Consider the following 15058-nt stretch of genomic DNA (forward strand, 5'->3'; position numbering starts at 1 on the left):
TATATAAACCAATTAATAACAAAATCCAAGAAACACATCAACAATAATACAATAATAGTAGGGGACTTTAACACTCCCCTCACTGAAATGGACAGATCATCCAAGCAAAAGATCAACAAGAAAATAAAGGCCTTAAATGACACACTGGACCAGATGGACATCACAGATATATTCAGAACATTTCATCCCAAAGCAACAGAATACACATTCTTCTCTAGTGCACATGGAACATGCTCCGAATAGATCACATCCTCGGTCCTAAATCAGGTCTCAACTGGTATCAAAAGATTGGGATCATTCCCTGCATATTTTCAGACCACAATGCTCTGAAGCTAGAACTCAATCACAAGAGAAAATTTGGAAAGAACCCAGATACATGGAGACTAAACAGCATCCTTCTAAAGAATGAATGGGTCAACCAGGAAATTAAAGAAGAATTGAAAAAATTCATGGAAACAAATGATAATGAAAACACTACAGTTCAGAATCTGTGGGACATAGCAAAGGCAGTCCTGAGAGGAAAATATATAGCGGTACAAGCCTTTCTCAAGAAACAAGAAAGGTCTCAGGTACACAACCTAACCCTACACCTCAAGGAGCTGGAGAAAGAACAAGAAAGAAACCCTAAACCCAGCAGAAGAAGAGAAATCATAAAGGTCAGAGCAGAAATCAATGAAAGAGAAACCAAAAAAACAAGAGAACAAATCAACGAAACTAGGAGCTGGTTCTTTGAAAGAATTAATAAGATTGATAAACCCCTGGCCAGACTTATCAAAAAGAAAAGAGAAAGGACCCAAATAAATAAAATCATGAATGAAAGAGGAGAGATCACAACGAACACCAAAGAAATACAGACAATTATAAGAACGTACTATGAACAACTCTACACCAACAAATTTGACAATCTGGAAGAAATGGATGCATTCCTAGAGACATATAAACTACCACAACTGAACCAGGAAGAAATAGAAAACCTGAACAGACCCATAACCAGTAAGGAAATTGAAACAGTCATCAAAAATCTCCAAACAAACAAAAGCCCAGGACCAGAGGGCTTCCCGGGGGAATTCTACCAAACATTTAAAGAAGAACTAATTCCTATTCTCCTGAAACTGTTCCAAAAAATAGAAATGGAAGGAAAACTTCCAAACTCATTTTATGAGGCCAGCATCACCTTGATCCCCAAACCAGACAAGGATCCCTTCAAAAAAGAGAACTACAAACCAATATCCTTGATGAACACAGATGCGAAAATTCTCACCAAAATACTATCCAATAGAATTCAACAGTACATTAAAAGGATTATTCAGGGGCACCTGGGTGGCTCAGTGGGTTAAAGCCTCTGCCTTCGGCTCAGGTCATGATCCCAGGGTTCTGGGATCGAGCCCCGCATCGGGCTCTCCTCTCAGCAGGGAGCCTGCTTCCTCCTCTCTCTCTGCCTCTCTGACTACTTGTGACCTCTCTCTCTGTCAAATAAATAAAAAATATCTTTTAAAAAAAAATAAAAAAAAATAAAAAATAAAAGGATTATTCACCACAACCAACTGGGATTTATTCCAGGGCTGCAAGGTTGGTTCAACATCCGCAAATCAATCAATGTGATACAACACATTAATAAAAGAAAGAACAAGAACCATATGATACTCTCCATAGATGCTGAAAAAGCATTTGACAAAGTACAGCATCCCTTCCTGATCAAAACTCTTCAAAGTGTAGGAATAGAGGGCACATACCTCAATATTTTCAAAGCCATCTATGAAAAACCCACCGCAAATATCATTCTCAATGGAGAAAAACTGAAAGCTTTTCTGCTAAGGTCAGGAACACGGCAGGGATGTCCGTTATCACCGCTGCTATTCAACATAATACTAGAAGTCCTAGCCTCAGCAATCAGACAACAAAAGGAAATTAAAGGCATCCAAATAGGCAAAGAAGTCAAACTATCACTCTTCGTAGATGATATGATACTATATGTGGAAAACCCAAAAGACTCCACTCCAAAACTGCTAGAACTTGTACAGGAATTCAGTCAAGTGTCAGGATATAAAATCAATGCACGGAAATCAGTTGCATTTCTCTACACCAACAACAAGACAGAAGAAAGAGAAATTAAGGAGTCAGTCCCATTTACAATTACACCCAAAACTATAACATACCTAAGAATAAACCTAACCAAAGAGGCTAAGAATCTATACTCAGAAAACTATAAAGTACTCATGAAAGAAATTGAGGAAGACACAAAGAAATGGAAAAATGTTCCATGCTCCTGGATTGGAAGAATAAATATTGTGAAAATGTCTATGCTACCTAAAGCAATCTACACATTTAATGCAATTCCTATCAAAATACCATCCATTTTTTTCAAAGAAATGGAACAAATAATTCTAAAATTTATATGGAACCAGAAAAGACCTCGAATAGCCAAAGGAATATTGAACAAGAAAGCCAAAGTCGGTGGCATCACAATTCTGGACTTCAAGTTCTATTACAAAGCTGTCACCATCAAGACAGCATGGTACTGGCACAAAAACAGACACATAGATCAATGGAACAGAATAGAGAGCCTAGAAATAGACCCTCAACTCTATGGTCAACTAATCTTCGACAAAGCAGGAAAGAATGTCCAATGGAAAAAAGACAGCCTCTTCAATAAATGGTGTTGGGAAAACTGGACAGCCACATGCAGAAAAATGAAATTGGACCATTTCCTTACACCACACACGAAAATAGACTCAAAATGGATGAAGGACCTCAATGTGAGAAAGGAATCTATCAAAATCCTTAGGAGAACACAGGCAGCAACCTCTTTGACTTCAGCTGCAGCAACATCTTCCTAGGAACATCGCCAAAGGCAAGGGAAGCAAGGGCAAAAATGAACTGTTGGGATTTTATCAAGATCAAAAGCTTTTGCACAGCAAAGGAAACAGTTAACAAAACCAAAAGACAACTGACAGAATGGGAGAAGATATTTGCAAATGACATATCAGATAAAAGGCTAGTGTCCAAAATCTATAAAGAACTTAGCAAATTCAACACCCAAAGAACAAATAATCCAATGAAGAAATGGGCAGAAGACATGAACAGACATTTCTGTAAAGAAGACATCCAGATGGCCAACAGACACATGAAAAAGTGCTCCATATCACTCGGCATCAGGGAAATACAAATCAAAACCACAATGAGGTATCATCTTACACCAGTCAGAATGACTAAAATTAACAAGTCAGGAAATGACAGATGCTGGCAAGGATGTGGAGAAAGGGGAACCCTCCTACACTGTTGGTGGGAATGCAAGCTGGTACAACCACTCTGAAAAACAGCATGGAGGTTCCTCAAAATGTTGAAAATAGAACTACCCTATGACCCAGAAATTGCACTATTGGGTATTTACCCTAAAGATACAAACGTAATCCAAAGGTGTACATGCACCCGAATGTTTATAGCAGCAATGTCTACAATAGCCAAACTATGGAAAGAACCTAGATGTCCATCAACAGATGAATGGATAAAGAAGAGGTGGTATATATACACAATGGAATACTATGCAGCCATCAAAAGAAATGAAATCTTGCCATTTGCGACGACGTGGATGGAACTAGAGGGTATCATGCTTAGTGAAATAAGTCAGTCGGAGAAAGACAACTATCATATGATCTCCCTGATATGAGGAAGTGGAGATGCAACATGGGGGGTTAAGGGGGTAGGAGAAGAATAAATGAAACAAGATGGGATTGGGAGGGAGACAAACCATAAGTGACTCTTAATCTCACAAAACAGACTGAGGGTTGCTGGGGGGAGGGGGGTTGGGAGAAGAGGGGTGGGGTTATGGACATTGGGGAGGGTATGTGCTATGGTGAGTGCTCTGAAGTGTGTAAACCTGGCGATTCACAGACCTGTACCCCTGGGGATAAAAATATATGTTTATAAAAAAATAAAAATTAAAAAAAAAAAAAGAAACATAAAAAGACTGCTAAGGCAAAAATAATAATAATACACTGTGGGATTTATAATGTATGGAATTAGAAGGGGCAACAGTAACATGAAGGATGGGAAGGAGGAGATGGAAGTCAATGGCTGTAGGATTCTTACACTATGACACTTCACATGAAGCGTGGTAACATCTCAGTGTAATTTGAACGCCAGTTCCTATAAATTAAAAAAAATGTGGAAATAGGCCACATTTGCCAAAGCCTTTTGGATTATTTTTGGTTTATAAACATTATAATCCAGGAAGATATTTTTGTAGAGTAGAGGAGACAACAAAGGTTTTCTAATCGACCTACAACATGCTTGCCATGAGATAAATGTGTTGGTTTTTCTGCTTGAGGATGGAAGGTAAAGCTAACCGTCTCTCGCCATCACTGCTGCCACAGAAACACGGAAGCCCTAATGACACAGCGTCAGGGTTGGTCATACAGACACTGAAGAGCTGGGGAGACAGACCCATAGGTGTACTGGGGCCAAGCTTGCCAGTAGTAACACTTTGCACCAGTGCAGGCACTTGAACCCGAGCTAGAGAGCCCAACAAGACCTCTCTGAGAGGTTCGTTGAGAGGATGGAATGAAATAATGCTTCTGAAGGACTTACAACAGTCCTTGGCTCGGGGTAAACACTAATAAATGGCTCTTCTTGTTAGCAACATGGTACTTAAGGAAAAAACAAACACTAAAAATATTTCAAAGTGTTTTTTTCCTCAGGAGGCATACCATATTCTAATTTCAAAGAACACTAAAACAAAGGTACCACCCTTGAACGAAATTAGTTCTGTCAACACAATGGTAAGTGTTAAGCCATGTATCCATGTTTTTTTATGGATAAAAAATAGTCTAAAATTCTCCTGTGTCTAAGCCCTTAGAAGGCACAGGCAGGGATGTTAGGTATAAAAGAAAGTCAGTTCTCTGATGCTGGGAGCACCAGAAGATGGGGGAATCCCAGGCTCTGAGGAGTGAACATCCTTTTCCTTCTTTCCCCAAAATCTTTTTTAAGATTTTATTTATTTATTTGACACAGAGCAAGAGAAAGATCACAAGTAGGCAGAGCAGCAGGCTCCCTGCTGAGCAGAGAGCCCGATGTGGGGCTCGATCCCAGGACCCTGAGATCATGATCTGAGCTGAAGGCAGAGGCTTTAACCCACTGAGCCATCCAGGTACCCCCAAATCAGCTCTTTTAAAAGGCAGACTTGTATTTCAAAAGAAAATTCTGTGCATAATTCAAATTCCTTTCAACATACTATGAACCTATACACTCGGGCTTTAATGCTTTAATCTGGAACACTACAATTATGAAACAAACTCCATACACCTGAAAGGGACAGATCATTATCTCACAGAGAAACCATATTAAGTGCTTCATTATGGAACCAAGATAAACATTTCAAAGGATGTGAATCTAATGGCTGTCCACCTGAGACTCACCTTGGTCTCTCTGGAGAAGGGTTGGGGCTGCGGGGAGGAGGTGTGCGTGGCACAGCTGGCTTTGGTGCGATGCTGGCTGCAGGTAGAAAGCCATGGATGATGTGTTTCTGCACAAATGAAACCCAGCAGTGTCACTGGTGTATGGGATTACCTGGGTCCTGTTGACACCCCGCGTGAGGTCTGAAAGGGGACACATGCACTGGCCACCCAGGGATCTAACCCCACCAGGAACCCAGTCCTCCCCCTGCCTAACCCAATTCCCATATGGCCAGGCAAGGATGCTCACCCAGGGGAACACCACTACATCTGGCCATTGTGGGGAACCTCTTGTCCTTCCTCCTCAGAGGGACCTGACCATCCCCCAGAGTCACCCTCTAGGACCTCCAGCCTCACAGCATGACCTCCAATAACCCTACTCTCTCACTTGCTGCCTCACCTGCAGAATGGAAGCTTCTGGAGAGCAGGCAATGTTCTTGTCTTTATCAACCCTGGAACTCAAGCACTTCCCCCCATTAGTCTACACCATGTGGAAGCTTAATAAATATTTTAGACAGTTTACCTCAAAGATGCAGAAGAGCGAAAACTAGCTCCTACACACAATGAAAATCAGAGAATCTGGTTTTAGGCACCTGGCAGTCGTTCAGAAGTTTCTGAGTATAGCCCAACCTTCACTCTCTAAGTACTAGTCAATATCCACACCTACTAAAGGCAAAACACCTAGATTGCAATGAAGAAAATTTGTCTTCATCGACAAGGTAATAAGAGTACGGAGGGAAAAACACCCAAGTACTTATCACGTAACACGAATTATAGAAAGTGCCAAGGGAAAGGTAAACACAAATTTGGTGCTGGGATGGCACAGGGAAGGAAGAGCTCCTCCCGGTCTGGCGGCCAGCAAGGGGACCTCTAATGTCCCGCTGAAGAAAAATCACAGAGGCATTTAGACTGGGTCATCAAAGATGGCCACGGCTCTCACATGTGGGAAATGAGATGGAAAAGCATTCTAGGAAGAAGGAACAGCATGAACAACGAAAGAAACAAGACACCGCGGCAATGTTCTAGAAATAACAAGTATTCCTCTGAGGAGAGCCTGGAAGAATGCGCTGGAGGTAAGAGTGGTGATTGTTCCCATTTAAGTTTTTATACGTGACTAAGGAGAACCTGTGTCTCAGTGAGGAACACCCACCGAAACTGACCCCTGGAAAGGCTCCTCAGGCAGTGAAAGGCATGAAATTGGGAGTAGGCGCCTACAGTGGCACAGTGGCCATGGTAAGGTTTGGAGAGCAGCATTCCAGGCAGAAGGAACAGCAAAGGCCTGAACGAAAAGAAGAAATGGCTGGGGGTAGGGAGGGAGAGGGGGTAGAGAGAGAGTGAGAGAGAGAGTTGGAGGCACTGGGTTTTAAGGAGCGCAGCAGCACGGACAGATGTCCGTTTTATTAGAATCCCCCCGGCTTCCACGTGGAAGACGGGCCCAGGGCAAGACTGGAAGCGGAGAAACAGCGAGGAGCTGCAGCAGCAGCCAGAGAGATGCCAGGAAGATGCTGGAAGCTAGGGTGGAGGCGGGAACAGCTGCAGGTTATAGGTGGCGGGAAGAATCTATAGAACTTGGTTGATGGGGTTACGCGGTGGGTAGCGGAGGGAGGACTCTAGAACGACTTCCCACTGGGGCATATTCAGCGGTGGAGTAGGATTGTGCCGGCAGGACTGCTCCCCGACACCTGCGGAAACGCGGCAGGGGAGACAGGGCGCCTCCGTCTGACCGAGCCCCACACTGGGATAGAGGATGCTTTAGAACACAAAAAATCAGGGCCTCTCGAGGGGGAAACAACGTCATTTTGCGCTGCTACCTGGCCTCAACCGCAGGCCAAATCCCAACCCATTCCCGTTTAACTCCTGGCCCCCGGGATCTACTTACAAACTGACTCTTGCGGCCCCTGCGAAACCCCTGGAGCATCCTTGGTGCGGGGAGTGGCCGGACCAGGGCTGGACGGACGCGCAGATTCCCTAACAAGCGAGGACCGCTCCGTGGAACCTGAGCTCCTCCCGCAGGCTAAGCCCGAGACGCTTTTTCTACGCAATGCACTTCGCAACAACCTCGTCTTCCATTGGCTCTCCTTTCTCCTCGGCCAGTCAGAGCCAAGGTTACTCTGCCCCGTAGCTCTTGGCAACCAGCTGTTCGCATTCAAATTCTCCGGGGCGGAAACAGTGCGTGATCCGTCCTCTTATTGGCCAGATCAGGTGTCGATCTCTAACACCATAGCCTATCCGGCCCCGTGGGAGGTGGAGGGCGGGCAGGATGAAAAACCGGCCAGCGCCCTGGAGGGAAACCGGAAGTGGCGCGCCTCGGGCGAAAGCTGAGGGTCTCCTGGCTGAGGGCGCCAGCAGCCGTTGCGCAGACCGAGAGAGGGGTGCCAGGAGCCAGCAGGTGACGAAAATGAGGCACGCGGCTACCAGGACGGGAATCTCCTGGGTCTTAGACTTTGGCAAATAATTTGGTCTTTTAAAGACCTTGGAAGCGGGCTCCTGCCGGAGGGGCCCCGGCTGGGAGGGGGACGTGGGGCCGTGTGCGGAAGAGCCTGCTCAAATGCCGTCTTCTGTTTTCCTTATTAGGTCGAGGCCGCCGATGGCCAGGAACCCTCCTGAGGGCACAGGCCCCATGCACGTGCCTTTTGGGCATGTTGTGGCCAACGAGAAGTGGCGCGGGTCGCAGCTCGCGCAGGGGATGCAAGGTTGGTGGGCTGCCTGTGCATAAGCCCTCTCCTAAGCTTTTTCAAAACGTGCTACCTACCGTCCTCACGAACTCCTTTTTCTTGTCTGTGTTCTAAGGGAAAATTAAAATCGTGTTTGAGGATGGCCTGGCACCGGTAGATTTTTACTTGTCAAGCAGATCTTGCATTCTTTATGTCACCGAAGCTGATTTGGTGGCAGGAAATGGCTACAGGAAGAGGCTTGTTCGGGTTAGAAATGTAAGTACCGAATTGAAGACACCGAAAGGTAAAATTGACTTCCATCCGCCCCCTCCTCCATCCTTTGGAATAATTTATATACAACCATTGGCCGTTCGAAGCACTCTTGGACGGAGAGCTTTCTTACACTGGAGGTAGTTTTGTTACAAAATGGTTTACTGTTTCGGTTTTTTCCTTCCTTTTAAAGTCCAGTAATCTTCAAGGGATTGTAATAGTTGAGAAAACGCAGATGAGTGAACAGTACTTCTCGGCCATACAGAAGTTTACGGTGCTGGACCTTGGGATGGTGTTGCTTCCAGTGGCCAGCCCAATGGAAGCGTCCTGCCTTATCACCCAGCTGGTAAGTACTGATTCCTCCTCCTCTGCAGGAGCCCTGCCTTACAGACTCACCTGAGCTTTCTGGATCTATCACTCCAGCTGTTGCCCTTGCTGTGGGTGCAATCCATCAGTCCTGTCTACAGTAGTCCTCACTTACCTGTGGTCAGCTGCAGTCCAAAGCAGATGATCCTTTATTTAGTTATGTACTTATTCATGTATGAGAGAGTGCACAAGTGGGCAGAGGGGCAGAGAGAGAGAGAAACAGCCTCAAGGCTGAGCAGGGAGCCCAATTTGGGGCTCTATCCCAGGACCCTGAGATCATGACCTGAGCCGAAGGCAGAAAACTAGCTGAGCCACCCAGGTGCCCCACAGATGATCCTTTTTTAGAAAACAAAAAACCTGATTCTCCAATCAGTCTTCACTTAATATTCATCTTGATTGTGCTTGAGAATTTCCTGAGGAACTTTTAAGAACAACAATACATGAGCCTTACCTCAGGCCAATAAAAATCAGAATGTCAGGGTAGGGCCTTAAGCATTAATTTGTGTTGTACTGTGGATTTTAAATTTCCCTTTTGATGTGTAGCTAGGATTGAGAACCACCCCATGTCGTTCATAGGTCACTCTCTCCCTTCTCCACCTTATGCCTTGCTTGTCTGGTCCTAACTTCTCCTGATGTAATGCTATCGACTGCCTTCCTATATGCACCACTAACTGAAAACTGGGTTTCTCCTTTTACAGGCAAGCTCTCTCCAGGTCCTGTACCAAGCAGGTCCAGTTTAGTTTTAATTTAATCCCACACTGGGTGCCTGGGTGGCTCAGTCAGTTAAGCATCTGCCTTCCACTCAGGTCATGATCCCAGGGTCCTGGGATCAAGTCCTGCATTGGGCTCCCTGCTCAGCGGGGAGTCTGCTTCTCCCTCTGCCCCTCTCTGCTACTTGTGCACACGTGTGTGGTCACTCTGTCTCACTCTCAAAAAAAAATAATAAAATCTTAAAAAAAAATTTAATCCTATACAACTGAATCATTTTTTGGGCCACAGGAACATGTTTGAATTCCTCAGAGTATGTTTGCATTGCTTTACCCTAAGCATTCTGAAAATCCAAGTTTTAATCAGATTTTCTCTTAGTCCTTTGTGTACTCATATGGTTCCTCTTTCAATAATTTTGCTGTTGTGTGAAAAATTATATTCATGGGGGGCGCCTGGGTGGCTCAGTGGGTTAAGCCTGTGCCTTCGGCTCGGGTCATGATCTCAGGGTCCTGGGATCCAGCCCCACATGGGGCTCTCTGCTCAGCGGGGAGCCTGCTCCCCTCTCTCCCCACCCCCTGCCTCTGTCTCTCTGCCTACTTGTGATCTCCTCTCTCTCTCTCTCTCTCTATCAAAATAAATAAATAAATAAATCTTTTAAAAAAATTTAAAAAAATTATATTCATGGTATATTGAAAACATTTGTAGTGGGTAAGTGAAGCTGGACCAAATAGAAAAAGAAAACTAAATTTCTGTAAATTTTTAAGAGAACTGCCAGTCCTCTAGGGGGCGCTCATGTGCTTTCCCTTTACTATTGGTTTAGGTTCAAGAACAAACCAAAGAGCCCAGTAAGAACCCTTTCCTCAGTAAGAAACGGGGTCAGATCCCTGAGCTATCCCTCCTTCGAACTGTGCAACAGATCCCAGGAGTTGGAAAAGTTAAAGCCCCCCTTCTGCTTCAGAAGTTCCCAAGTATCCAACAGCTAAGTAATGCTTCCGTCCGAGAACTGGAGCCAGTCGTGGGACAAGCAGCAGCACAGCACATTCAGGCCTTCTTCACACAGCCCAGCTGACGACTCTTCTCACAGCTTGGACCGCAAGCTACTGGATCGTGTTCAGTTTTCATCTTTAAAATTGGAGAACAAAGACCTTCCTTTCACAGCACGTAATGAGTGACTGGGGTGAGGCGTGCACGGAAGCTGCCAGTTACCCTGTCTTGCTCTCTGGGTATGGGCGTTTAAGTTAGTGGGCTCCAGATAGCACGGCCCTCGCGCTGCTAGTGGAAGAGGAGGCGTGGAGGGCACGCCTGGTCGGCTCAGTCAGTTGAGCATGTGACTCTTGATCTTGGGGTTGTGAGTGAGCCCCACCTTGGGGGTACCAATTACTTAAAAAAAACACAATCTTAAAAAAACCCAAAACAGACAGACACACACACACACACACAAAAACAGGGACCCCTGGGTGATGCAATTGGTTGAGAGTCCAATTCTTGGTTTTGACTCAGCTCATGATCTCACAGTTGTGAGCTTGAGCCCCTCACTGGGCTCTGTGTTCAGCATGGAGTCCGCTTGGGATTCTCCCTCTCCCTTTCTCTCAAAATAGATAAATCAATCTAAAAAAAGTCTTCAAAAGAGAGAGATAATGAGCCCATGGGGATCTTCCTGAGAGAGTTTACTAATGGACTCTCAAGTTCAGCAAAAAGCTGGCCTGGGCAGATTGACCAGTGTCTATCATGGAAAGGTCTAATCAGATCAGGAGGTAGATGTGACCTTCTAAAGGAACCAGACCTACAATGAAGCGCTGTGCTGTGTATCATAAACCCCTTGTTCCTGGTGGCAGAGCCAGTGTTCTTCCAACGTGGTCTTAATATCGCTTGCTGTTTTAAGGGTGTTGCCAGTGTAAATAAACAATTGTACTGCCTTTTTTTCTTCCTCCCTCCCTCCCTCCCTTCCTGGTAGCTGCACAGTTTGTTCTTAGTCACTGAGCATGCCTTCTGAACACCGCCTGGAGTTTGGAGTTCCCTTTTAAAGGTAAAAAGCCAGGGTAGACGCAGGAGGAAAAGAATGTGTTTGGCAGTGTACAGCCCAACACGAGGCAGATCTGTAAGAAAATGGCAGGGCAGACGCATCCACAGAGGAGAGCCCGGGTTGGGGATGAAAGGTACAATTGGCTGCTCCAAAAAGACACGCATTTAGCCACTCTGAGAAGCAGAGTGGAGGTTCCTCAACAAGTTGAAAATAGAGCTACCCAGCAGTCGCACTACTGGGCATTTACCCCAAAGATACAAACATAGTGATCCGAAGGGGCACCTGCACCCCAATGTTTATAGCAGCAATGTCCACAATCACCAAACTATGGAAAGACCCCAGATGTCTATCGACAGATGAATGGATAAAGAAGAGGAGGTATATATACATAATGGACTACTAGTCAGCCATTAAAAAAATGAAATCCTGCCATTTACAACAACATGGATAGAACTAGAGTATTATGCTAAGTGAAATAAGTCAATCAGAGAAAGAATTATATGATCTCATTAGTGTGTGGAATTTAAGAAACAAAACAGGATCACAGGGGAAGAGGAAAAAAAAATCAAATAGGGAGACAAACCATAACAGACTCTTAATCATAGGAAACAGGGTTGCTGGAGGAGAGGGGGTGGAGGGATGGGGTAACTGGGTGATAGACACCAAGGGCATGTGATGTAATGAGCACTGGGTATCATATAAGACTGATGAATCCCTGACCTTTACCTCTGAAATTAATACATTACATGTTAATTAACTGAATTTAAATTAAAAACATAAATGCACTTAAAGATGCCACATTTTCAAAGATACTAAGATAACTTAAAACTTCTGTAAGTCCTGGTTTGTGAAACGTTAGTCATAAAAACCAAAGCATAAGAACATTTTGTGCATTACAGTAGAAACAATTTGAATGAGGAGTGAAATAAGTGCAAAAAAGTAAAAAAAAAAAAAAAAAAAAAAAAACCAGAACATCAATTCAGGCAAATGAATGTTTATTTAAATATTTATACAAAAATGTCCCTAACAGCAGTGGATACACTTCCCCAAATGTGGTTGCTTCCCTTTTGATATTGCACACTAGAAAATATTTATGTTCTTGTTAATTCTCAAAAATAGAGTACAATGCTATTATTTTTTAGCTATGTAACTTGTACTATGTCAACTGTGAATCTTACTAGAATCACAGCATCATCCAACTTATGGCAAGAGAAATTGACAGGTAAGAAAGTCACTTTAAAAAGTCAAATAGAGCTTTAAACTAGAATCATATCTTACCTTATAAAATGTTTCTAACTCATCTTAAAGACTCTTAAGATATATAATTAGGTATTTTCTACTTGAAACAAAAACGTTTTGAGTATCAAACAGCATATCGTCTACCTTGTAGATAGTGTCCTCATCTAACACTGCCACTGTGTTAGCAACTTATAAATGACGTCAGACTAGAAGCAACACGGCTCCTAAATTGTGTGTGGTTTTATTGTTTTGTTTTGTTTTTATCTGGTAAGTTATGACAAATTTGGCACTAGACTTTATCTGGAAATAGCATTCATATTATGTAGAGATAATCATAAAATCTTAACATTTTAGGTTCATGAATTCCCCTTAGGAAGTAGCTCTTCGGAACATTTCTTAGTAATACTAACTTAGTAATAAAACTAAATCGTTACAGTCCCTTGAGCTGCCTTAATTGGGGGTCATGAATTCTGAATTAAGGAATGATCTATTACCCAAGGCTAGAAATGATTATAAGTAGGACCAACAGAGGTAACCCTATTTAATTCTGATAGTAACTACAAATTGTTACTGTAGCCATTAAAAATAGCCCTATTTTCCACACCGTCCTATTTACAATACTTTATATAATAAATAACTTGCAGCAACATGGTGACACTCCCCAGATTTCTCGAGGTTTCTTACTACTTTCGTTCACGAAGACCTACCAACTGTGAGTTTACCCAGTGAGAAAATGGGATTTGCGAATGTTGAGAAATTTCCCATTGTGGCACAAATATGAAGGCCTGATCAGCACCGGAGACATCTGGGGCCTGGACGTTTTTTGTTTCTTCACATTAGTACAAAGAACTGTCGGAGTTGAGAAGGCTGAAGGGAGAGGGGAGCTTCTTCTTGACCTGAGGCCTCGCAACCCCAACCGACGGGAGGCACAAGGTGCTGGCCGACTTCTGTCTGTTCTTGTTGGTGCCCCAACTCAAAAAAGAAAGCTTCTTCGAGATTTTCTTGGTTTTGTCAGTTTTATCATCATCATCTATGGCCAGGCAAATCATGGAGTAGGTTTTCTGCATTCCCACAGAGTATGTTGCACACTTATTATGCTGCACATGGGAAAGAAGAAAAATGGTGTTAGAAGTCCTCAGGATCACTGATAAGTGATTGCAAGGTCTGAGGCTTGTATTCTCCACTTACGGCATCCTTTTTAAAATAAAGTTGATAAAATTCTGGAACTTGGGTGACTTAACGCTTACATAGAATTAGGTTCTTAAAAACAAAGCTTTTAAGGAATAGGTTCATTTTAGGCTAGGGACCACTACTCACTTTTTAAGGTAATAATTCTATTTGTAAAAGTAATATGTATGCTCAACAATAAGAAAATACATATACTGAACAGTAGGCGTCCCTTGTACCTTGACTTCCAGGCCTTTCCCCTGAAGTAACCATGATTTCTGTTCAGAACTTTCTCATCTTCCCCAGCTGAAACTCTGTGCCCAGTAAGCACTATTATTAACTTTTAAAAGATTGTGGGGGGTTCAAATAGGAAACCTGCAGATACTTTTTTTCTGGAACCTTCCATGTGGGTTATCCCCAGCTTCCAATGTTTGCCTAACATTGGAATTGCTTTGTTCACCAAATGGTTACTGCACATCTACCATGTTCCAGGCACCAAAACCAGGCCTTTAAATATATGTACCACGTATCTAAAGTGGCAGGGGACGATATTCGTAATAGAAATCAAGGAATTCGAGAGGTGGGACAATAAAGAAGGTATATTCACTCTAAATTGTCCCTTTGGAGGCTGGGTCCTTTGGATGAAGATGCCCTTTCCTTTTCTATAAAACTGCCATTTACTCCCACCATACTCTACAGGACAGGTATGCACACTCCCGTTAAAAACAATAATAAACAGTCCTGGGTGTAGATTTCACGCCTGCAAACATCTTTCAACCTTTACCTGCTCAAAGTCCATTATGCATCTTTATGAGCACTCCCTTACAAATACCCTCGATCCTCTCCCGTATTTCAACCAGCCAATGCCAAGTCTAATTAAAACTCCACCCTTCTGCCTCCCCCCAGGCCCACACCCAAAGGGCTGCACGTTACTGGGGGATACTCGCCAAGCCGACTGGCCTCCCTCGGAACTCTAACCCCGACCCCAAACCTCTACCGGGCACCTCTTTACCTGGCACTCCTAACATTATCCTAGTAAATCCATTCCTTCTCTCCTGGATATCTCTCGAAGCCCCACACATGTCCTCCTGATAACACTGTGCTATACTTTCCCTATGTCCCCCTCCCAGCTCACACCCCCATGTCTGTCCCCTTCCTGCCATTCCCTTTTTTCTTGTCCT

At 43.8% G+C, this 15058-nt stretch overlaps 3 protein-coding genes across 7 annotated transcripts in view; 1 reads left to right on the forward strand and 2 right to left on the reverse strand.

The window, feature by feature from the left end:
• The window catches only part of CEP89 (centrosomal protein 89), a 72737-nt gene extending 65267 nt beyond the window's left edge, over positions 1–7470 (reverse strand). For both annotated transcript variants that reach the window (XM_047711698.1, XM_047711697.1), the window contains exons 1-2: positions 7330–7470; positions 5415–5521 (exon numbers count right to left, since the gene is read on the reverse strand). In XM_047711698.1, coding sequence (XP_047567654.1) covers positions 5415–5521; positions 7330–7368 — 146 coding nt within the window. In that variant the 5' untranslated portion in view covers positions 7369–7470. The remainder of the gene's footprint in view (positions 1–5414; positions 5522–7329) is intronic.
• Positions 7471–7730: 260 nt separating this feature from the next.
• On the forward strand, positions 7731–10879 carry FAAP24 (FA core complex associated protein 24). Of its 4 annotated transcripts, none has more exons than XM_047712547.1 (5): positions 7731–7839; positions 8025–8143; positions 8241–8380; positions 8568–8720; positions 10269–10879. In XM_047712547.1, the coding sequence occupies exons 2-5, from the start codon at positions 8038–8040 to the stop codon at positions 10515–10517; spliced, it is 648 nt and encodes a 215-aa protein (XP_047568503.1). In that variant the 5' UTR covers positions 7731–7839; positions 8025–8037; the 3' UTR covers positions 10518–10879. The 4 variants fall into 4 exon arrangements, with proteins under 4 accessions (XP_047568503.1, XP_047568504.1, XP_047568502.1 ...); XM_047712548.1 differs by having other exon boundaries at positions 7733–7848; XM_047712546.1 differs by having other exon boundaries at positions 7760–7853.
• Positions 10880–12451: 1572 nt separating this feature from the next.
• Positions 12452–15058, reverse strand: part of RHPN2 (rhophilin Rho GTPase binding protein 2) — a 59963-nt gene continuing 57356 nt past the window's right edge. The window contains exon 15 of the mRNA XM_047711376.1: positions 12452–13807. Coding sequence (XP_047567332.1) covers positions 13547–13807 — 261 coding nt within the window. The 3' untranslated portion in view covers positions 12452–13546. The remainder of the gene's footprint in view (positions 13808–15058) is intronic.

Source organism: Lutra lutra, chromosome 17 (assembly GCF_902655055.1).
Source record: "Lutra lutra chromosome 17, mLutLut1.2, whole genome shotgun sequence".
NCBI lineage: Eukaryota > Metazoa > Chordata > Mammalia > Carnivora > Mustelidae > Lutra > Lutra lutra.